General features: G+C 57.7%; 1 protein-coding gene across 2 annotated transcripts in view; it reads left to right on the top strand.

The window, feature by feature from the left end:
* The window catches only part of GDPD5 (glycerophosphodiester phosphodiesterase domain containing 5), an 80,330-nt gene that overhangs the window by 56,128 nt on the left and 1,993 nt on the right, over nucleotides 1–22,209 (top strand). The window contains exons 4-17 of one of the 2 annotated variants that reach the window (XM_056115871.1): nucleotides 1,845–1,948; nucleotides 4,770–4,863; nucleotides 5,407–5,466; nucleotides 8,524–8,622; nucleotides 8,955–9,048; nucleotides 9,303–9,448; nucleotides 14,127–14,209; nucleotides 15,577–15,727; nucleotides 16,152–16,370; nucleotides 17,983–18,140; nucleotides 18,317–18,464; nucleotides 19,459–19,541; nucleotides 19,938–19,952; nucleotides 21,603–21,715. In XM_056115871.1, coding sequence (XP_055971846.1) covers nucleotides 1,845–1,948; nucleotides 4,770–4,863; nucleotides 5,407–5,466; nucleotides 8,524–8,622; nucleotides 8,955–9,048; nucleotides 9,303–9,448; nucleotides 14,127–14,209; nucleotides 15,577–15,727; nucleotides 16,152–16,370; nucleotides 17,983–18,140; nucleotides 18,317–18,464; nucleotides 19,459–19,541; nucleotides 19,938–19,952; nucleotides 21,603–21,715 — 1,567 coding nt within the window. The remainder of the gene's footprint in view (nucleotides 1–1,844; nucleotides 1,949–4,769; nucleotides 4,864–5,406; nucleotides 5,467–8,523; nucleotides 8,623–8,954; nucleotides 9,049–9,302; nucleotides 9,449–14,126; nucleotides 14,210–15,576; nucleotides 15,728–16,151; nucleotides 16,371–17,982; nucleotides 18,141–18,316; nucleotides 18,465–19,458; nucleotides 19,542–19,937; nucleotides 19,953–21,602; nucleotides 21,716–22,209) is intronic. The other variant, XM_056115873.1, reaches the window with a different exon arrangement.

The following is a 22,209-nucleotide window of genomic DNA, read 5'->3' as shown; positions in this document are numbered from 1 at the left end:
GAGGCTCCAGAGGGAGAAAGACCCCAGAGAGAGGAGAGCAGAGTCCGCAGACTGAGCTGGGGCCCATCGCAGGTCCCCAGGATAAGGGCGGGCCTGGGGAGAGCTGTCGGGAAATGGGGTACAGTCCCCTCCCCAGGGACCCCACCTGGGGCCTCCACCGCGCCCCCTGACCCGCCGTGGGACGGGACGCGGCTGGCCTGGGAGGGGGCAGGAGGCTGCCGCGTCTCCATCTCTCTGGGAGCTACAGGAATGCCCGCGATCGCAGCACCCCGGCCCCTGTGCCCGAGGCAGGACCACTCACCACGCGTGGGCTGGCGGCAGCGCCCCGCTGCTCCTCTGCGTGCCCGTGTGCACCCTTCATGCCCGGTGCAGCCTCGTGTCGTGTCGCAGAGCGGCCCCGCTTCCTTCCCGCCTCCCTCCCCTTCCTTCCAGCTCCATCCTTCAGAGAAGCCGGTTCCCTCCTCCGTGGGCTGGGGCCTTTCCGCCTGGCTCTCCAGTGGGCCACGGCTTCCAGCTCCCGGCACTTTTTTTTTTTTAAATAATCTATCAGCAGTTCACTTTTTTTGATTTTTGCCTTGAATGAACTGTTTTTTAAAGCACCACGATTTACTAAACACGGTGATTTACGAAGTTGTTCAGAATACAGCGGTTTCAGGTCTTCAGTATGTATTCCAGCCCCAACCCGACCACCAAAGTGCCCCGTTTCCCACCCAGCCCCGGACCTGCATGAAATAACTTATTTTATATTGCTTGTTGCAATATACCCCGTTTGGTCCCTCACCCCCCATTTCAGCCAGAGCTCTGAGAGAGGACGTCCCAGTTCCTGGTATCCCCAGCCCTGACTTGCCCTGGTCCCAGCACCAGCCCGGGCCTTCATCCACAGGACACAGACCCCAACCCGGGGCTTCCGGCAGCCCCACCAGGTCCAGCTGGGTGGGCGGAACCGTTGTCCCAGATGTGCCAGGAACCAGGAGAGATGGGGCGGGGCGACGTCATCTTGAGGCTCAAAACAGGGTGGCCCTCACTCATTCTCTTTGTCACCCACACAAAGTCCCCTGCCCGGGAGAGGTGCCCGGGAGAGGTGACCAGTGGGGTTTGAGAGTTGGGGTTCGTGGCTCGCTGGGCACAAAGGTCCTTCCGGGGGCTGGAGCTGGTGAGAGGAACAGATGGGGGTGAAACTGGAGGAGATGCCAGGAGCACCCCTTGGCTCAGCAGGGACCCCGCTCCGTGTAGTGAGGGTCTCCTGCTCCCACTTCCACTCCGGTGCTCTTTGTTGATTTGTTCTGGTGTTGTCAGCAGCTCCCCGCGAACAGGATGTCCTTCTCGCGTGTGTGTCTGAGATAAGGGTCCCATGAAAGCTGGGGGAAGCCTGGGGGGGGGGGGTGGAGGCATCACTCTGAATGGTGTTGGGGGGGAGAGGGAGAGGGAGAGGGAAAGGGGGAGTGTGAGAGAGGGAGAGAGAATCAGAGAGAGAGAGGGAGAGAGGAGAGAGAGTCAGCCCAATGTGGAATGCTCATCTTTCTAACTCCACTAACTTGCTGTGGGACTTGGCACCTCATCTCTGACCCTCTGGGCCCAGCAGAGGTGAAGCGAGGAGGTGGGAGGTGAGGGCTACCGTCTCACCGCTCCCCACGTGAAGGCGGAGGGCAAGCGGGCATTGCACCCCCACGTTCCTGCCTACTGCAAAGGCTGCCGGCAAGCGGGTGCAGCTCTGGGGGCCCCTGACCCCACTCGAGGCTTCCCTCCGTTCTGAGCTGTCGCAGGCTCCGCATCTGCCCGTGAGCCTGGGTGCCCCGCAGTGTGGGACAGCTGTGCCCTGTGCTCACTGGCTCTCTGCCCTCCAGTGGGAGCGCCTCTGGTTCCTGCTTCTCACCCTCACCTTCGGCCTCACGCTCACCTGGCTCTACTTCTGGTGGGAAGTCCGCAACGACTACGATGAATTCAACTGGTAAGTGGGCACGGGGGTCTGGGCGCAGGGGTCTGGGCGCGGGGGTGGCACCACCTGTAGGCACCCTCGGGCCTGTGACAGCTGGGGCGGAGCCTCTGGGGAGAATGAGGTGTGGGTGGGAGGACAGGGCACCCTTCCTGGGGCTTGGCCTGCTCCCCCTTTGGTGACACCCAGGCCAGGGAGTGGAGGTGACCCCAGACCCACCTTACAGGCCCTCAGCACGTCACTGGGCTGATCTGGCCCATTCATGCTGATAACACAAGGACAGTGATGCAGGCTTCTAATAGGATGCCTCCACCAACGGGCATGGAAACTGAGGCAAACTGGTCCAGTCTGCCTTTTCTTTTTTTTTTTTTGTCTGGGGGGAGGGGTTACCACATCCAGTGGTACTCAGGGCTTATTCACGGCTCTGCACTCAGGACTCACTCCTGAGGTGTTCGGGAACCATATGGGATGCCGAGGATCGAACCCAGGTACAAGGCGGGTGCCCTCCCTGCTGTCCTATCGCTCCGGCCCTGATGCCGGTGCTGTCTGCCCCCGGCATCTTCAGCTCAGCGCTGAAGGGGAAGGCTGAGCTTCTGCTCTGCGTGATCCCCGAGCACCGCCATGGAAATCTAGATATCTTAGAGTGAAAATAAAGCAGCGACTCCGGCCCGGTGGCTTTGAGCAAGCCTCCAGGCCCCTCCGAGCCTCTGACTTCTCTTCTGTTATGGTGACTGTCACATCCTGGGCCTCTCCCTGAGCCAAGTGGACCGGGGCACAGGACACGTGGCTTGAAGCTCCAGCTTGCACGTGGCCGCACGAGGCTCTCAGTGAGCATCTGTGGTGTGAGGGACCCTGTTCTAGGGTGACGGAGGGTGCTGACACCCCCCTCGTGGCACTGCACTGTGCCCCTGTTATTAATGAGCACAATAACGGGTGCTGCCAGTCCCCAGCAGCACAGCGAGCTGAGCTGGAGCCCAGGCAAGCCCCAGAGGCGGCCTCTGTCCTTTATTAAATGCCATAAATCAATTATTCATCCCTCCCGTGTCCAACGTAGCGGCATCACCGTGGGGAAGTGGAACATTCCCTGTTTGCCTGCCATGCAGATCAGACCCGAGACAGCTGTGTGGAGCCAGAGGCTCTCTGTCCAGAAATGGGCAGGACCCCCATGACCACACCACCAGTTTGTGTCCAAAACACAGACTGAGAACCCCTGAGGAGACTGAGGCTCAGAGAGGTTGAGTCACCTTTCACACAGCCACACAGCCAATAGATCATGGCAGGAAGTGTCTCATGTTGTCCCCAGAAAGGTGCTGCCCAGCACTGGGTGGCTAAGGATGCCTCAAGAGGAAGGCTGCCTGGGGCCTCAGGCTGACCCCCAATACCCAGAGCCCCCTCAGCCAGTCTCTACGGTCTCCTGGAGGCAGCACTGGGATATAAAAGGCCCTGGCCAGACCCTCATGGTACCCTCATGGAAGTTCAGGGACTCGCTCATGCAGAAAGAGGATGAGATCAGAAGCCAGATGGGGTGGGTGGGTTGGGGGGGAGCTCTTATCCCAAGTGAGCGAGAAGCAGGACCAACACGTTCCAGGAGCCCTGTGCCTTTGGGGACCTCAGTTTCTCCAACTTTCAGTAAGGAGAGTACATTCAGGCAATAGGTTTTCTCTGGCAGTCAAGGGATGAAGGCTTAGGGAAAGGCAGAGACCAGGGGGTTCTGCTGGACCCCCTTCAGCTCCCCAAGATGCCAGCACATCTGGCCCCCACTCAGATTCCCAGACAACCTGAAGCAAGTTGTTTCCTGCCCTAAGCCTCAGTTTCCCTGCATGTTCAGGGAGGACGTGGCTGGTCCAGTCTTTTTGGAGGTCCATCTACCAGTGTCTGTCAGGGCCACAGAAAGTCGTTCATTCCCCCTTGGCCCTTTAATTCTGCTCGGAAGAATCTGTCCTAAGGAAACGATTAGTAGTGCAGAGAGAGATGGACAAAATTATTCTTTTTGTGTTTATTTATAATAGCAAATAATTGGAACATCTGAATTGCCAGTAGGCGGAAGTCGGCAACAGGCGGTGCATTAATGCAGTAGAAGGCCTCGCGGCTGTTTAAGAATCACAGTTCCTCAGGAGGTTAAAGAGCAGAGACTTGGCTGAGTCAGGACTTTCCTGCACCCTCGGGAGCCCCAGGAGGGCGTTTTTCTGTTCCCACCCCACAGATGGGGAGACTGAGGCTCCGAGCAGTCGGGTATCATGTCTGACCTCAAGTTTTCCCATTCTCACCTGGCAATGGAGGTGAGAATACCAATGGACCTCACCTTAGGTGTCAGTTACCTCCACAGCAGCTGGAGAGGGGATTTGAACCCTCAAGCACCCCACAAACACACACAACAACCTACACTCTGGCCCGAGTATCCACAGGGGTCCCGCTTTGCTCTTTCTGCTAATATGTAAGCACAAGGGACAGATGTGTCCACTTCGGGCATGTCAGGCCAGACTATGACAGCCCAGTGGGTGGGGGGTGGGGCTCTTGCCTTGCAAGTGGCTGACCGGGTTCGATCCCTGGCATCCCCTGTGGTCCCTTGAGCCCACCAGAAGTGATTCCTGAGCACAGAGCCAGAAGTAAGGCCTGAGCACCCCAGGTGTGCTCCCCCAAAAGAAAACAAACAAAATAACAGACACGTCAGCCAAATCTTGATGATGGCTGCTCGGGGGTGTTAGGACAGCAGGGAAGATGGTCTTCAACTCTGTGTTCTGGCATCCCCAGATGTCCACTGTGTGGTAAGGGCCTCACAGAGGTGCAGCGCCATTTGCAACCTTGGAGATGTGACCCTGGGCCCTCTCCTCCACAGGTACCTCTACATCCGCAAGGGCTACTGGAGCGACTGGTCCGTGCCCATCCTTCTCACCACGGCCACCGCTTTCACGTACATCGCGGGCCTCCTGGTACGTGAGTGTCCAGAGGGTGGGCGGCCCTCTCAGAGGGGTGGGGGGCCCTCTTAGAGGGGTGGAGAACCTCATGGGCCTGAAGCAGAAAAGCTGGCTTTCCCCAAACCCAGGGGCTGCCCTGACTTCCACAGGACATGAGGGCCCCCCAAGGTGCAGCATCCTGCGTGTGCCCCACCCCCCTCACCCCTGCAGACTTCCTCTTCCAGAACTTCTGTTCCATTTCCTGCTCCCAGTGGCTGAAGCTCAGACTCACGTCCTGCTCCATGCTGGACAGGCCTCCCCGGGGCGGAGGCTCAGTCCACTGGCCAAGCCTGCGCCGCCCCAAACACCGGCAGTGGGTAGAGGACCCGGCCAGGCCCTGTGGCCAGCGCGGCCAGCCAGCCCAGAGGGCAGGGAGGTGTGGGCCCACCCCCCGCACCCCTGCAGTGTTCCGCCAGACCAGGCTCGGGCTGCGTTGTCACAGGCAAAGGGCTTTGCCGGCGTCGGAGCCCCTGGCGGGGGGATGCAGGGTCCTGATGGGCACCTTGTGGGCTCCCTCAGGTCCTGGCGCTCTGTCACATCGCAGTGGGGCAGCAGATGAACCTGCACTGGCTGCACAAGGTAAGGACAGCGCGGGTGGGGCGTGGCCAACGACGGGGCGGGGCCAGGGGCGTGGTTGTGGGTGTGGCTAGGGGCGGGGCTGTGGCTTGGGGCAGGGCTAGGTTGTGGGCGGGGCGGGGGCGGAGCCTGGGCACGTCCATCCCCAGGGCCTCGCTCACCTGCCAGGTGGTGCTGCTTTCTGAGCCTCATGCACCCGTTCACCCCTACCCTGTGGGGACTGCTCCCACCTCGTTCTCCAGTGTGGAAAGGCGAGGTGTGAAGAGGTGAGGTCACCTGCTCTGAGCAATGCCCAGGGCTTAGGTGAAGGACCCCGACATCCCCGTTCTCCCTCCGTTGAGGTGCTCCCTGCAGACTTCCTTTGGGCTCTACTCATCTCTCTATCCCTGAAGTTCCCTCCTGGTTGACTCCAAAACGGGCGCATGCACGGGGATGTGACCGAGCCAGTTCTCTGAGACCCCCATGAGTGCAGGACTGGGACAAAACCAAGCAAGAGAGAGCCCTGAGCCTGGGGTAAGACTAGGGAGTGGACGACCAGCCAGGCCATCTCCCCTTTCCCAGAGCCTGGCAGAGGATTGCATGCAGACTGGGAAGGCACAGAAATGGTCAGAAATGACTGTGAGTGGTCCAGGGCCGGGTCTCAAAGGACTGGGGCAAGTGCTTGTTTTTGTTTTTGTTTTCTTTCAGCTTTTTGGGTCACACCCAGTGAATCTCAGGTTATTCTTGACTCTGCACTCAGAAATTTACTCCTGGCAGTGCTCAGGGGACCATATGGGATGCGGGGATGAAACTGGGGTCAGCTGTGTGCAAGGCAAGCGCCCTACCACTGCTATCGCTCCAGCCCCCGTCCTTAGCCGTGTTTTGTTTGTTATATTCGAACCATTTTTTGACTAATATATTGACTGTCACTGTCACTGTCCTCCCATTGTTCATCAATTCGCTCAAGCAAACATTGTTCAGAATTAAAAGTGTATAAGGAGGGGGCAGAACGATAGTACAACCGGTAGAATAGTACAGCGGGTTTGATCTCTCCAGCACCCCATCTGGTCCCCTGAGCACCACCAGGAGTAATGTTAGGAGCATTCTTCGGGGTCGGTTACAGGCTCCTACTCACGCCCCAGCCTCTATTTCCCGGGAATCTAACCAGCCCCCTGGAGCTGGGCCTGACCCCTATAACATTCAGGTCATCACAAGGACAATATAGCAGTGACCTACTGGGCAAGGACCTGCTAGATTAAAGTGGGGACTTTGGTCACTTTGATAGTCCTTGCCGCATTGCCTCCTTGCAGGTGCCCCTGCTTCATCCTTCCCAGAAATCTCTGCTGGTGCCTCTAACTCCCCCCCTCTCCCTCCCATACAGTATGGGAAGATTTCGGTCATGTCTTCCAAAGAGTTTGACTTTGGCCGACCCCATGGGTGAAAGGGGCGCCTCGGAGCAGTTGGGGTGGCGATTCCCCGCTTCTGTGTTAGATCGGCATCTATCCCCCCGTTCAATGCTTGAGTCATCAGCATTTCCTTTTCTAGAAACCATCTCTTCCTATCTTTGGCCCATTTTGCTGTGGGATTTGCGTTTTGCTTGTTGGCAGGAGCTTTTTATGGATTCAGAAAATTAGCCCTTTGGCTGATGAACTGCAAATCGCTGTGCCTGGTTTGTCTTTCACCTTTCGACTTTGCTCTTGTGTTTTGGCTGTAGGAATTTGTTTTCTCTTAAGGCTGTGAGACACTCATCTCTTTTTATGGTCAGGAGCTTTGTGTAAGACTTTAAAAAAAAATCCTTTCCCTCTCTATTTTATTAAAAAGTCATGTCTTTTGGACTGGAGAGATGTCTCGGTGGGCTGGAGTGAATGCAGATCCCAGCGCCTTATGGCCCCCCAGCATTCCCCCAAAGCTCTGAGCCAGGCGCTCCTGAGCACCACCCGTGTGGTCCAGGACGATGAAGCATTCTGTATGGTTTAGTTTAGCATTTAGATGTTTCTGCTTGTTCTTGTTGTTCTTGAGTGTGGGCACGGCCTGGCCCAGCCTTCTCAGCAAACTTCCACCCAACCATGAGCTTCCCAAACGTCTCCAGCCTTCTGTCTCCTATACAGGACAAAAAGAGGACTCAGTGCATCCTCGAAATCAACTTTCTTTATGCAAACAAACTGAAAGCACCCCCCCCCCCAGTTGCACCTGAGGGGAATGCTGCCTCTTCCATTGGGTGCTGGTCACCCCAGCCTTGCACCCTGCCACAGGAAGGACACAGAAGAGCTGGAATCAGCGGGGGACCTCTGACTGCCCCCCTACAGAGCCTGGGGCCTGGGGGAGAGGCTGGCCAGGGCTTTAGATGGAGAGCTGTAGGAGTCCAGAGGGGACCGTAGTAAAAGCAATTGGAAATTGGGTGTCACTGAGTTGAGGGGAGGGCCTCAGTGTCCAGCTGTTCCCAAGATCCCTGTCCCGGCAGCAGCTGGGAGGCCGGTACTCAGGACCTGCCGAAGGCTGGAACACCCAGTACCCCAGGAGCTGGGGCTGAACGTGAGCTGTGGTCTGGGCACAGGTGGGCACAGATGGGCACAGAATTCTGCCCGGCAGCTCACCCAGCCTATAGAAAAGCCAAGAGCCTGGCCAGGTGTGAGGTGTCCTAGGCAGGGCACTGCATCCTCTTCTCCTCCACTGTCACAGGTGCGGAGCTGGGAGGGTGTTGGAGGTGGGGCTGGACTGATCCAGGAGACAGTAGTCACCTCCTGCAGCTGGGGGCTGCTTTCAGTTTGTTTGCAGAAAGTCAGTTTCTAGAAGGCTCTGAGTCCCCTTTTTTAGTCCTGGAGAAGTTTGGGAAACTTGTGGTTGGGTGGAAGTTTGCTGAGAAGGCTGGGCAAGTTCTTGCCAGTCCTGGGCCAAAGGAAGACCACCCCCAAGTCCCTTGGACCCTGGGTCTGCCTGCCTGGGGCCTGTCTTGCACTTGCAGTTCTGCCTGCCTGCCTCTCCCCACCTCCCCTCTCCCCTGCACCTACCTCAGATCCCCCCTCAGGCACCCAGGCCCCTGGTGGCACTCTGACCTTCTGTCTGTGGCTCTCCCCATTCCAGATCGGGCTGGTGGTCATCCTGGTGGCCACGGTGGTGGCCATGTCGGCCGTGGCCCAGCTGTGGGAGGATGAGTGGGAGGTGCTGCTCATCTCCCTGCAGGTGAGTGGGGGGCTGCCGCTGTGGGACCCTCAAACGTGGCAGCACCTTTTGATTTCTTCATTTTCTTTGGTGGAGAAAATGCTGGGGGGACCCTTCAGGGGATGGTACTAGGCACCCACATGCAAACCCCCAGAGAGGTTCCTGAGTGTCATTCCCACCTTCTAGAAGGGATTCAGGTCATATAGAAGCCGGAGGCAGGTGGTATGTTGCAGCCCACGGTCCGGGCCCCCAGTTTCCTCCACTGAAGATGGACACCCAGTGCCCTGCTGTGGCTAGAGGGGGGTGGGGAGGGGTGAGGAGGTGTGAGCCCTGCGGTTCCCCTTCCGGCCCAGGGCACGGCGCCTTTCCTGCACATGGGGGCCCTGGTGGCGGTCACAGCACTCTCCTGGATTGTGGCTGGACAGTTCGCCCGCACCGAGCGATCCTGTGAGTATGGCCCAGCTGGACTGTACTCGGGGGGTATACCTGGGTGGTGGCGGAGGGTCAGAGGCCTTCCTCTGGGGTGGGCTCCTCACTCTGAATACCTCTGCTCCCGCCTCTTTGGGTGCTCCAGGCTGCCCTTGTTGCAACCCCGCCCCGGGGTCCTGACAGGTGAAGGGCAGAGGGGTCAGCCTCCTCCCTTGGGCTGCCCGTGGAGACCAGGGAGTGGCCGCAGCTACGCTCACGGCCCTTGTGTGCAGCCTCCCAGGTGGCCATTCTGTGCATCTTCTTCGCCGTGGCGTTCGCCCTCTACCTGGTCCCGCTCACCATCTCCTCCCCCTGCATCATGGAGAAGAAGGACCTGGGCCCCAAGCCCTCGCTCATCGGCCACCGCGGGGCCCCTATGGTGAGTGTCCTGCTGGACCAGGAGAAGGGGGAATGGACGGAGCAGCCCTTCTGGGAATTCTACAGTACGCTTGATGCAAAGGCCAGATGAAGCGGTGGGAGGGATCCAGTTCTCAAGGTGCCGAAGTACCTGGGTCAGAAGATTTCACTTCCGGCCCAGAGAGATAGTATGAGGGGTGGGGTGTTTGCCTTGCACGGGACAGACCCCAGTTCAGTCCCCAGAGCTAGCATAGTATCCAGTCCCTAAGCACGTCCAGGAGTGATCCCCGAGCACAGAGCCAGGAGTAAGCACTGCAGGGGAGTGAGGGCTCGAGGCCAGGGCCAGAGGGAGCCAGGAGGTGGGGGGTAGGGTGGAGTAAGGCGGGCCCAGGGGTGGGGAATTATGTTCTTTCTGGCCTGAGGGTTTGGGGCGGTGGAACAGGCAGGAGTCACTACTAAGGGGTAGGCAAGTGACTGGCCCTCCTCCTGTGACAGCCTGTGGCCCGCCCTGCTGGCCCCAGAGCTGGGTTCCTTCATCCCTTGGCAGTTGAGGGCTGGGCTGTTCCTATCCTCCTCATCTGGTGCCTGGGGATCCCATGGGGACCTGCACCACTGGGTGAGTCAGGAGTCGCAGTGGGAAGTGTCCAGCTGGGAGTTTGGCACTCAGAAAGTTGGAGGTCACCCAGGAATCAGGGCCAGCCTGTGCCCAGCCTCCTGGGTTCTGAAGGATGCAGTGCCGTTCCCCACCCCTAGGGGGCGATAGAGGATGCCGTGAGCGTCTCTCTTCCGTGTGTGTGTGTGTGTGTGTGTGTGTGTGTGTGTGTGTGTGTGTGTGTGTGTGTGTGTACCACTCCTGACTGGACCACTCCTGACTGGGTTCGGGGGACCATATGGGTGCCAGGGATCGAACCTGGGTCTGCTGCACAAGAAAAGCACCCTACCGGCTACGTTATCTCTTCGGCCCCTCTCTTTCCCAATGACTGGGAGTTCTTTGGTGTGTCCGAGTTCAGGATAGCTCAGGGGACCTCCCCAAATAACTGTGGGGAGAAGGGGTGCCTCGGAGTCATCCCCCAGGCCCTTTCCCAGGCACCTGGGGCCTTAAGGTGCCTATTTTCTAAATAGGCTCAGAAAGAGGGCTGGGATGTGGCTCAGTGGAAAAGTACAGGCCTTGCAGGCATGAGACCTGGGTTCCATCCCCAGCCTCTTTAATAACATTTTTCTTAACATAATCACACCCCCCAGGCTGCTATTCCAGCCAAGCAAATGAATAATAATAATTCCTTCCTATTGCCTAATGTGTCCACACATGCATCTGGTCGGTGTCTTCGAGGTGTCTGCGAGTCTCGAACAGCCCCTGTCCTTTCCCTTACAGTCTCTGGGCTCAAGTAGCTGAGTCACTTGTCCTGTAGCATTTCGCGAGTCACTGTCTGACGGCCTGCGCGTCCAGCCTGGCTGCTCCGAGTGTGACTGAGGAAGCACGGATATCAGTGTGTGGCCAGTAGCTGCGCAGAACGCCTGGAGTCTGTGTGCACACACTGGTGTGCGGCCAAGCAGGGTACACGTCCCTGTCCTGGGGGTGATGCTGTGTGCCCGTGGGCACGTTGTTTCTCTGTGTGTGTTCATCTGCATGTGAGTGCATGTGCTTGTGTGTTTATGCCTTACTATTTGGTCAGACTAACTCTAGAGTTGGGGCCTTTTTTTTTCTTTCTTTCTTTTTGGCCACACCGGGCTGTCCTCAAGGGTTACTCCTGACTCTGTGCTCAGGGATCACTTCTTGTGAGTTCGGAGAACCATATGGGATGGCGGGAATCGAACCTGGGTCTGCCACGTTCCAGGCAAACACCTTGCCCACTGTACTATCTCCCCAGCCCCCATCGTTGAGACTTTTTTTTGTTTGTTTTTGCTTTTTGGGTCACACCCGGCGGTGCACAGGGGTTACTCCTGGCTCTGCACTCAGGAATTACTCCTGGCAGCGTTCAGGGGACCATATGGGATGCTGGGAATCGAACCCGGGTCGGTCACGTGCAAGGCAAACGCCCTACCCGCTGTGCTATCACTCCAGCCCCATTGTTGAGACTTTTAACCCCGGAGGCCGACCCTCCCAAGTTTGTGACTGTCACCCACCCCCCCACTACAAACTTACTCCAGGAGTCCACCGGGACTTAGGGAGCCCCAAGATGATGATTAAATATTCACTGCAGATCCGTCCTGGAGTCTGAGGCAGATGCGCAGGCCTGGTTTCCGCACTACTTCCTCCAGGAGGTCTGCGCCTAACCCACAGAGACCTGAGTTTTAACAACATCCAGGGGGCTAGAGTGATAGGACAGCGGGTAAAGCATTGTACGTGGCTGACCCGGGTTCCATCCCCAGCATCCCATATGGCCCCCATGCGCACCACTAGGAGTAATTCCTGAGCGCAGAGCCAGGAGTAACCTCTGAGCATCGCTGGGTATGGCCCAAACATGAAACAGCAAAAAACAGGAGCCAGAGTGATAGTACATCGGGTAAAGCATTCACCTTGCATGCGGCTGGCTTGTATTCGACCCCTGGCATCTCATAGGGCCCCCTGAGCACCACCAGAAATAATTCCTGTTGCAGAGCCAGGAGTGAACCCTGAGCATCACTTGGTGTGTGGCCCCCAAACAAAATAAAACAAAACAAAAGATAAAAACATCCGGAAAGAGAACCGACCCTCCTGAGCCTTCCTCTGTGCCCCTCGTGTCCTCTCAGCTGCCCTCTGGAGCTCCCACCTGGGGCATGCCCAGCTCTAGAAGGAGAGGAGTCCACTGTCAGGCATCTGGGCCCACTGCTTTAGAGGGACCACACAGCTCGCTTGACTGGGACACAACACAGGTAGTGGGACCTCCCAAGGCTGATGTGCCCCATCTGAGGAGACAGGGGCTCACATCAGAGATTGCAGAAGTCCTTATCTCAGCGCTGATCAAATCAGTCCCTGTCCAGCTGAAGACCCTGGGACCCAAATGGGAGGTGAAGACCCAGGTGTGACCTGGAAGTAGATCTCCTCCCCCTCGGCCTATGCTAGGGCCAGGCTGATGGGTGTGTATCCCATGTTGGGGAGCAACAGAGGGGGAGAAGATGGAAATGAGCATGTCCTGGGTGGGAAAGGGGAGAGCCTGCAGAACCCTTTCACCCCTGTCCTTCAGTGCCCCGAGTCCTCCTTGCCTGTCTTAATATCCCGCAGGTGCCCTGAGCTGGCTCAATCCTAGGTGTGATGCTGCCCCCTAGTGGCATCCTGGGGTATGACGTGACTCAGGATGGGGCAGGCTTAGAACGTCCACCAGGGACTCTCCCAACAGAAAGCAACCTGAGACAAACAGGACATGTAGTAGAAAGAGATGCACCCCAGGGGACGAAGCTAGTGACATCTGCAGGCCTAGAATCAGTCTTTGGATGCTGAAGGGTTGAGAGTTGTCCTTTATTTTTTATTTATTTATTTTTTTGCTTTTTGGGTCACACCCGGCAATGCACAGGGATTACTCCTGGCTCATGCACTCAGGAATTACCCCTGGCGGTGCCGGGGGAACCATATGGGATGCTGAGAATCGATCCCGGGTCGGCCGTCTGCAAGGCAAACGCCCTACCCGCTGTGCTATCACTCCAGTCCCAAGAGTTGTCCTTTAATAATCACTATTGATAGCAGGCAGCGTACTAGACACTAATAACTGTAAAAATCCAGGACATCGAGAGCCAGAGAGATGGTATGGGGGTTCAGGTGCTTGCCTTGCCCGCAGCCAGCTGTGGTTCAATCTCTAGCACTATACAGGGTCCCCTAAGTACTGCCAGGAGGGATCTCTGAGTGCCACTGGGTATGGTCCCTCAACCCTCCCCACCCCCACGCCCAAGAAAAACAGTCGAGGAAATGGTCTTGTCATGCCTGTATAGATGGAGAAGCTCTACACTGAAACACTGCCTTCCCCTCCGAGAGCTCCCCGCACTCAGGGAGAAGCAGGAGGAAGCAGGGCAGAGGCTGTCCAGAAGCCCAACGGCCACAACATGACAGTGGCCATTGCTGCTGCTCATTAAGTGACAGCTCTGTGCTGAGTACATCACCGCTGACCACCTCTGTCTCCCTCACCAACCCTCCCCCCCCCCCACCGCCCAGAAACCCTGTGAGGCAGGGATTTAACAGGTGAGGAACCAGAGCCCGACTGCATGAAGGTCCCGAGTGTTTGTGGATCTGCAGAACCATTGGGGTTCTGCCCACATGTAACTGTGTTGGCAAGGCAGGGCGCATATCCCTGTCCTGGGGCTGGTGTCCGTCCTTCACTCTGCCACACATGCCTGCTTAGAGGAGCTGGAACAGCGCCCCACAGCCTCTCGGGTGCGGAGTTGATCCATTCACTATCTGGAGTAAATCTACTACACCCCGAGTCGGTCCCCTACACCCTGAGTAGAGCCACTATACTCAGAGCGGATCCATTACACCCAGAGCAGATCCATTAAACCCGCTATACCTGGAATAGATCCTTATGCCTGGAGCTCATCCAGAGTAGATCCACTACACCTGGAGTAGACCCACCACACAGTTTGTTGAGTCGGTCCACTATACCCAGAGTGGATCCACTAAACCCAAAGTAGATCCACTACACCTGGAGTAGATCCCTATCCCTGGAGATCACCCAGAGTAGACCCACTACACCCAGAGCATATCTGCTAACCTCATTCCCTTTATCCCCCAGCTCGCCCCTGAGCACACACTGATGTCCTTCCGGAAGGCCCTGGAACAGAAACTGTACGGGCTCCAGGCTGACGTCACCATCAGGTAGGACCGTCCTCCTCATGCCCCGCCCCTCCTCCTGTACCCCTCAGCATCTGCTTCTGGGTGAGAGACCCAGTGCCTTGGAGAGCACAGAGGTTTGGGTTCACCACAGCATGCAAAGCGGCAGCCTGTTCTTGCAAATAAGCCCAGTTCCAAACTTCACGATCGATATCCACGAGCTAAGAGAACAGATGTTCCTGGGTGAAGTAGGGTCGGGGCATGGAGACGTGCCATAGATCCGCTGGGAGGACAGACTTGTCTCGGGCTCAGCAAGAAGTAGCTTCAGGGGTTGGAGCGATAGCACAGAGGGTAGGGCGTTTGCCTTGAACGCGGCCAACCCGGGTTCAATTCCCAGCATCCCATATGGTCCCCTGAGCACTGCCAGGGGTAATTCCTGAGCGCAGAGCCAGGAGTGACCCCTGTGCATTGCCGGGTGTGACCCAAAAAGCAAAAAAAAAAAAAAAAAAAGGAAGAAGTAGCTCCACATCACTGGAGCTGCCACGCCACTGTGGTAGTGATTAGATCTTAGAAGATTATCTGGAGCTTCAGCAACAGCTCAGCGGCTGCAATGGATGCCTCACCTGTGGGAGGCCGGGGTTCCATCCCCAGTACCACACGGTCCCTTGAGCACCATGGGGAGCAACCTCCAAGCATTGAACCAAAAATAGCCCTTGGACCACACCAGAGGGTGGCCCCCAAACAAAATATTAAACAAGAGTGAATTGGGCATCTTGTCCATGCAGATACATAAATATGCATTCATATAAAGGGTAAAAAGAATAACACCAGCAGGCTCATAGCATTCTCCCTGGGGAGCAGGACTTGATGTGTAGAGTTGCCCAGATTGTGCATGGAATAAGGGCACCTGTGTCTGTGGACACTGTGGGACTGCAGATGCAGTCCATCAAAGCTTTCTATGGATGGTGGCAGCATGTCCATCAAAGCTTTCTATGGATGGTGGCAGCATGTCTTGAAGAAGCAAAGCCTTCGTTCAGAGTGGGCTACTGCAATGATGGGATGCAGGATGGTGCTGGGAGCTGGAAGTGTCCCAGGGGAGTGCACTTGAGACATTCTCTAGGGAGTCCTGTGGCCAGTTCTACTCCGGCTTCCACCACATACTGGCTCAAGCTAGGTCTCTCCTCCCAGCCTCAGTTTCTCCTTTCTCAGATGAGGAAGTCCGGGCGCTCTGGGTTGCTTAGAGAATTGGCGGGTCCTCCCACCTTCTCAGCTTCAGAGAGTCAGCGGGGCTCCGGGCCTGCCGGGGCTGTTCTGAGTGGGCTTAAGGGCCTGGGGAGGAGGAGGGATGATGAGGATGGTAACCGGAGCTGGTGGGGGACGGTTGGGCAGTGACCGGGCACCCCCTTCCACAGCCTGGACGGCGTGCCCTTCCTCATGCACGACCCCACCCTGCGGCGAACCACCAACGTGGAGGAGGAGTTCCCGGAGCTGGCGCGCAGGCCAGCCTCCATGTTCAACTGGACGGTCCTGCAGAGGCTCAACGCCGGGCAGTGGTTCCTCAAGGTCTGGTGGCCCTCGTCCAGCCCCCCACCCGTGGCCCCAGTTCCCGCCCGCCCGCGGGCAGGGTCTCACGGTTGCCTGTTGTGGTTGTTCTCCACTAGGGGGCGCAGGTGGGGGACGTGGTTGAACCGGGTCAGGAGGGTGGTTGGTTCTCTGACCTGCTGTTACCCAAGGAGAAGGGAGGACCAGGGCCTGAGAGGGGTGCTGAGCAAACCACCCTTTTGGTAAGCAGGGCATGAGATGGAGAGGTCTGGGTTGAGGGGTGCCCCAGGACCCCCAGAGAGCTGGCCAGAGTCAGCAATTTGCCTGACACGCGGCCACCAGTCGGCCCGGGCAGCTCGCGAGTCTCCATAGCAGGTTGTCAAGGCCCGGCTGACCGTCAAAGGACGGACGGGTGACACAGCCGTGTGTGTCCCTTCTCTGCCAGACGGACCCCTTCTGGACGGCCAGCTCGCTGTCGCCCGCTGACCACAGGGAGGCTCGGAACCAGTCCATCTGCAGCCTTGCGGAACTCCTGGAGCTGGCCAAGGGCAATGCCACGCTGCTACTCAACCTGCGGGAACTGCCCAGGGAGCACCCCTACCGGGGCAGCTTCCTCAACATCACCCTGGAGGCTTTGCTGCGCTCAGGTTTTCCGCAGCACCAGGTGAGTCCCAGACCAGCCACGCCCCCTGCAGGAGCCACGCCCCCCGAGGCACGTGCTCCGGGAGCCACGCCCCAAGCACAATAGGGGAGACTTGCCCCTGGGGCCACGCCCCCGAGAGACACGTGCTCCGGGAGCCACGCCCCCTGAGAGTGGCTCGGGCTCCGGGAGCCACGCCCCCCAGACACCCAGGGGGAGTCGCGGCCCTGAGAAGTCCCTGGAGCCACCCCCTGGCTGAGCATTTGCTCCAGCCTCAACCGCAGGCAGCCCCTCCAGCGCCCCCAAGCCGACCTCAGCTGTCTTGTTTGGAACACGGGGGACATGGGGATAGCGTGCCACTCACTTCCCTGAGAGGGTCATTCTGGGGACAAGAGAGGCAGGAGGGAGCCCTTTGGAATGCACATAGAGGATGTGGCTCAGCGGGGATGTGGCTCAGCAATCAAGCACTGGCCTTGCGTGGATTTGATTCTTCAGCAGCACAAATAAAGTGCACAAGAGGCAGGCACATTTCTGGGCTCTACAGAACACTGTCATAGCAGTCTTAAAGCCACACATCATGTGGGTCAGGAGTTTGAGAATCAGTATCCAAATAAAAGTAGCTTGTGACACAAGGGCGCTGGTGCTGTGAGGTCATTTGCCTTTGGATGGATAATCTCTGAGTTCAGAGGGGAAATTTCCTGAGCTGCTGCAGAGCGAGAGACCCGCCCGTATACTTAAATCCCCTTGTCCCCACTTCCCTTCCCTTTTTGGAGCGGAGTGCATGCTGATGTGCTGTGTGCAGTACAGCATACAGCACATGCTGGCTGTGCGTGCGCAGCCTGGATTTTGTTCCCCGCAGGAGTTGCAAATCAGGTGGTGCAAATCACGCTTGCACCCTTGGCCACAGTACTAGCTGAGGGTTGTTTCTTTGGTTGTCTTGTTTGTGCGCACCTGGGTTGTTTTCTTTTCTCTTTTTTCCCCTTTTTTCACCCCCCTTTTGCTCACACACTCACCAGCACTGCATCCCTGGCAGGGGGTGCAGGGGGGGTAGATATTGCACATCTTTTTTGTTGCTCTGCTGTCCCTATCTCTTTGTTGTAATGGGGCTAGAAGTTGCTCTCCGTGCCTGAGATTGTAGGGAACAGAGGTCCTAGTATGGCATGCTTTGTATATTTGAAGGTACCAGGGATTGAAGTCAGAGCCTCGGGCTGGTGATGCAGGTTTTTTTTAATATTATTTGTAATATAAAAATATATTATTGTAAAAAATATATTAAAAAATATAAAAATATTTTCTATTATTTGTAATAAAAAACATATTATTTGTGAGCCATACCCACTGGTGCTTAAGGGCTACCCCCAGTAGTGGTCAGGGGAGACCGACCATGCAGTGATTGAACCCAGGTCTCTTACATGCCAAGCATGCACTCAGCTCAGCCTCTGGGGCTCTCTCTCAAGCCTGGTGATGGGCACTTTAATAGCTCGATGTCCCCGCGGACCCAGATGATCCCTGCTTTTAGGCTTTCCCTGCGTGTCAGCTCCCATCTCTCATAACCTTCCCAGCACTTGGCAGGGAAGCGCTCCAAGTCCACTTTCTGGAAGAGAAACCTGACTCCACCTCCCTCTCCTGCCGGCAGGTCATGTGGCTGCCAAACACACAGAGGTCCTTTGTGCAGAAGGTGGCCCCCGGTTTCCAGCAGACTTCAGGCTCCAAGGAGGCGGCCGCCAACCTGAGGAAGGGCCACATCCAGTGGTTGAACCTGCGCTATACTCAGGTGTCCCGCCAGGAGCTCAGGTGCCTGCCCTGCCCTGCCCAGGCTCACCAGAAGAGGGCAGCACTGAGTCCCTTGCTGAGGCTGGGAGAGTGTCCCCTTCCTGGGAGCGGGGTGCACGGGGAGCATGAGTCTAGGAAGAGGCCCTCAGCTTCCTTGGCTGGGGCCGCCGACCCCTGCCCCTCTCTGTGTCCCACAGGGATTATGCCTCCTGGAACCTGAGTGTAAATCTCTACACGGTCAACGCGCCATGGCTCTTCTCCTTGCTCTGGTGCGCTGGGGTCCCGTCTGTCACCTCCGACAACTCCCACACACTGGCCCAGGTGCCTTCCCCCCTCTGGATGCTGGTGAGTTGGGGGGGGGTGTCTGTGGGGAATAGGATAGAGGCTGGGAAAGGGATGACAGAATCACCCCCGCCTCTTGGGGCTCTCTTGCTGTGGGGTCAGGCTGGGGCCATGCATAGTGGGGGTTCAGGCTGAATTGTGGCAGAGTTTCATGGTCTCTGGGCCTGCAGGAACACTGGGAGGTGGGGTTGGGGCACACCTAGAACTGACCCAGGAGGAAACATCAAGGAGGTCTGGATCAGAATTCGTGGAGGCTGGGGGTGGTCATGACACTGTCCTTGAGGCCCAGGGGATGCTCAGCTGGAGACAGGATGACAGTGGTCCCTGGTGGCTAGAGTCACAAGCACGCTAGAATTTTCCAGCCCTCGGACACCAGAACACAGTGCACCTGGCGCTGATCCTGTCCACCGTGCAGGCTTGCCTCAGCCTGGCTCCCGGTGGGCTTCATCCCTGCAGGCACCCTCAAAGGGGCAGCCTCATGGCTCCGGCCTTCAGTGACACACGGACTCACATCTACAGGGACACCCACACCCATATCTGCCACACAGTCACACTCACCCAGTCACTGATTTCTTTTTCTTGTCCCTTAGCCACAAACCCACACACTGTCCAGATCTTTAGTCGTGTGTGCATATACATCACACCACATCACACACACACACACACACACACCACACAAATACCATGCACCACAAGTACACACATATCAGACACCACACACAAATATATAACTCCACATATCACACACCATACACAGATACTAACATACACACATCTCCTACACACATCATCCTGCACACAGCCCATGTAATACCACATGCCCTCCACATGCACAGCCCGGTGGCCCAGAACCCACTCTCAAGCCCCACTTACACTCCCTCTAACTCCTCCCAACCTTCCTGGAGGGTGATCTGGGGTCTTCCTGTGTGGCCCCGTAGTCTGGAGCCCCAGCCTGGGCTGATCATGACTGGGTGCGGCCACGGCCATCTGTCCACAGCCCCCGGACGAGTACTGTCTCATGTGGGTCACCGCTGACCTTATCTCCTTCACCCTCATCATTGGCATCTTCGTGTTCCAGAAGTGAGTAGGCTCTACCCTCCCCCCTCAGCCCTCCCTGCCCCAGACATGTGATGGGCCCCTAGTCCTGGGCCAGGCCTGATCTGATGGCCTGGAGGACTCCCCGCCTCCCCCCCCCCGCCCACCGCCCCACCGCAGCCCATCCTTCTCCACAACTGGCAGCTTCTGGAAGGAGCACCAGGGTGGGAGCCCAGCACCGTTGGCAAGTTCCCCATCTGCAGAGCCTGTCTCCTCATCCTCCCTCCGGGCTGCGGTGCGGGTTCCCGCGGGGGTCGGGGTGGGCTGACCTAGTCCCGGGTGGGCTCTGGTGTTGACTCGGGCATTCTCTCTGCCCACACGCTCTGACCTGCATGTCCCCCCTCTCTCTCCCCACCCCTGCTGCACTCTGGCATCTCACAGCTATCACTTGATCAGGTAATTCTGGTGTCTTCCTCTGTCCTCTCTCCCCACCCCCTCTGGCCACCCCTTCTGCAGTGCCCCATCTGACCCACTCACGGGGTCATCCTCCCAGACACCCTATCTCTTCCCCCCTGCTCTCCCCACCCCTGCAAGCCCTCCCTTCTCCTTCCTTTGGCACCTCTGTCCTGCCTGCTCTTGCTGGCATGGGGAACGGGTGTTTCCCCGGCATCTGGCTGACCCAGCCTCCCCCTGCCAGAGCATCTTCCCTCTGAGCGCTCTGCAGATGCCCACCCCAGCCGAGCCTGGCACCACGGGACCTGCACCCCGACCAGCTTCTCTCTCCCCTATCTGTCTGCCTCTTCTGTCTGTATCCTCCTCTCTCAATCTTTCCATCTCTCTGTTTCTCTGTGTCTCTGGCTTCCACCCCACCCCCAGCCCTGCTTTCCTCAGGAGAGCCCCCCTCCCTGGGGGAGTTTCCTGTCCTAGATGTTCCAGGGACTGACACTTTCCTTCCTTCCAGCTTGCTTGTCCATTTTCACGGGGATGTCTGGGTCTTGGGACTCCTCCCTGGGCCCTGCATCTCAGAGGGATTCGCTGGGATGGAGCCACGCAGGGGGGACAGTCCCCGCATGTGCTGCTGCAGGATGGAGTCAGGCCTTTGTGCAGGGCAGTGGGGCTGTCACTGTCCTCCTGGGGACCGGGAGAGTCCTGAGGGATAACGGGACACTGGGGCTGACAGTCATTTCTTCACCCACTCAAGTATGCTTAGGCTCAAGGCAGGTGTTGAGGTTATGTGGATGCAGTGACAGGTCCAGTGACTCCATGGCTGTCCCCCAGCTCATAGGGAGGCTGGCCTTCCCCTCAGCCTCCTGCTTTCCCTTGTCTGCCTGTCTATCCACCCATCTGCCTGTCTATCTGTGCGCTTCCCCCTCCTGACCCATCTGGAAAGAGTGGACTGTTCCCGAGGGTCTCGGTTTCGTCCACTCCCCACCCCGAGCAGGACTCAGGGTCCTAGGAGGGCTGAATTCAGTTTCCAGACTGGCCCCTGGATTGCTGGGAGAGGGAATAGATGATCTCAGTCCCAGGAAAAGCCTACCTCCGGAGGTCAGAGGTCAGGGGCATGTCCTGAGGCTCTGGAACAGGAAGTGGCAGTGTCTCTGCCTGTGTCCGCCCTCCCCCCACCATGCAGCCCCACCTCCCGCTTCCGCCCTGCCTCCCCCTCTCCCTTCACCTCCCCTCTTTCCTCCACTTTCTCACTGGGATCTACCCTCTGGCGTCACTCAGCCAGGTGAGGATGATGGCGCTAGAGAGAACATCTTCTGGGCTCCCCGAGATTGGTATGAAGCCAGGGTGGGTTTCAGAGTCCTGCCTGCTAAAAGCTCCCAAATCTGCCCATGCCAAGAGGGTCAGGTGTCTAACAGGGCACCTGAGACACACCAACTGGCTCCCGGTCATCTTCCTGGGCCAGAGGAGCTAATTTCGGGGTCTGAGGAGAAAGGGAGCTCAAATTTAGGCCCCATGTGGCCCTCCTCTTGGACTCAGTTTCCCCATCTAGATAGTCAGACAAGAGTCCTGCTGGTTTCTCAGGCCCAGTCCAGAGCGGCTCTGGAGTCTCCTCCTGGGAAGGGCAGGGGGGACCTGATGTCCTTGGGGCCATCTCTGCAGGTGGCGCCTGGGGGGCATCCGGAGCTACAACCCCGAGCAGATCATGCTGAGTGCAGCTGTGCGCCGGACCAGCCGGGACGTCAGCATCATGAAGGAGAAGCTCATTTTCTCAGGTGTGCAGCCTGCCGCCCACTGACACAGGCCCTGGACTCGTGTCTGCACCTTCCACAGGCTCTTGGTGGTGGTGGTGATGGTGCGGTGGGGGAGTCACAGTCACACAAGAGGGAGGAACACAGTACAGTGTTAGCACCAGGGTCTGGGGGGCCTGGGAAGTGTGCAGGGAGGAGTCTGCTCTGGAGGCCTCGCCTGAAAGCCATTGAATGCTGATTTTATTGAGATTCCCTGTCTAAGGCAGGAGGTCACAGTCACGGGCCTCCCATTATTCATCGATTTGCTCGAGCGGGCCCAGTAACATCTCCATTGTGAGACTTGTTGTTACTGTGTTTGGCATATGAAATATGTCACGAGGAGCTTGTCAGGCTTTGCCATGCGGGCGAGATACTCTCGGTAATTTGCCGGGCTCTCTGAGAGGGGCGGAGGAATCGAACTCGGGTTGGCCATATTGGCCGCCTGCAAGGCAAACACCTTACCCGCTGTGCTATCGCTC

This window comes from Sorex fumeus, unplaced genomic scaffold (assembly GCF_029834395.1).
Source record: "Sorex fumeus unplaced genomic scaffold, SorFum_2.1 ptg000030l, whole genome shotgun sequence".
NCBI classification, from domain to species: Eukaryota; Metazoa; Chordata; class Mammalia; order Eulipotyphla; family Soricidae; genus Sorex; species Sorex fumeus.
Note: the sequence above shows the minus strand (reverse complement) of the source record. Positions and strands in the feature narration are given on the sequence as shown.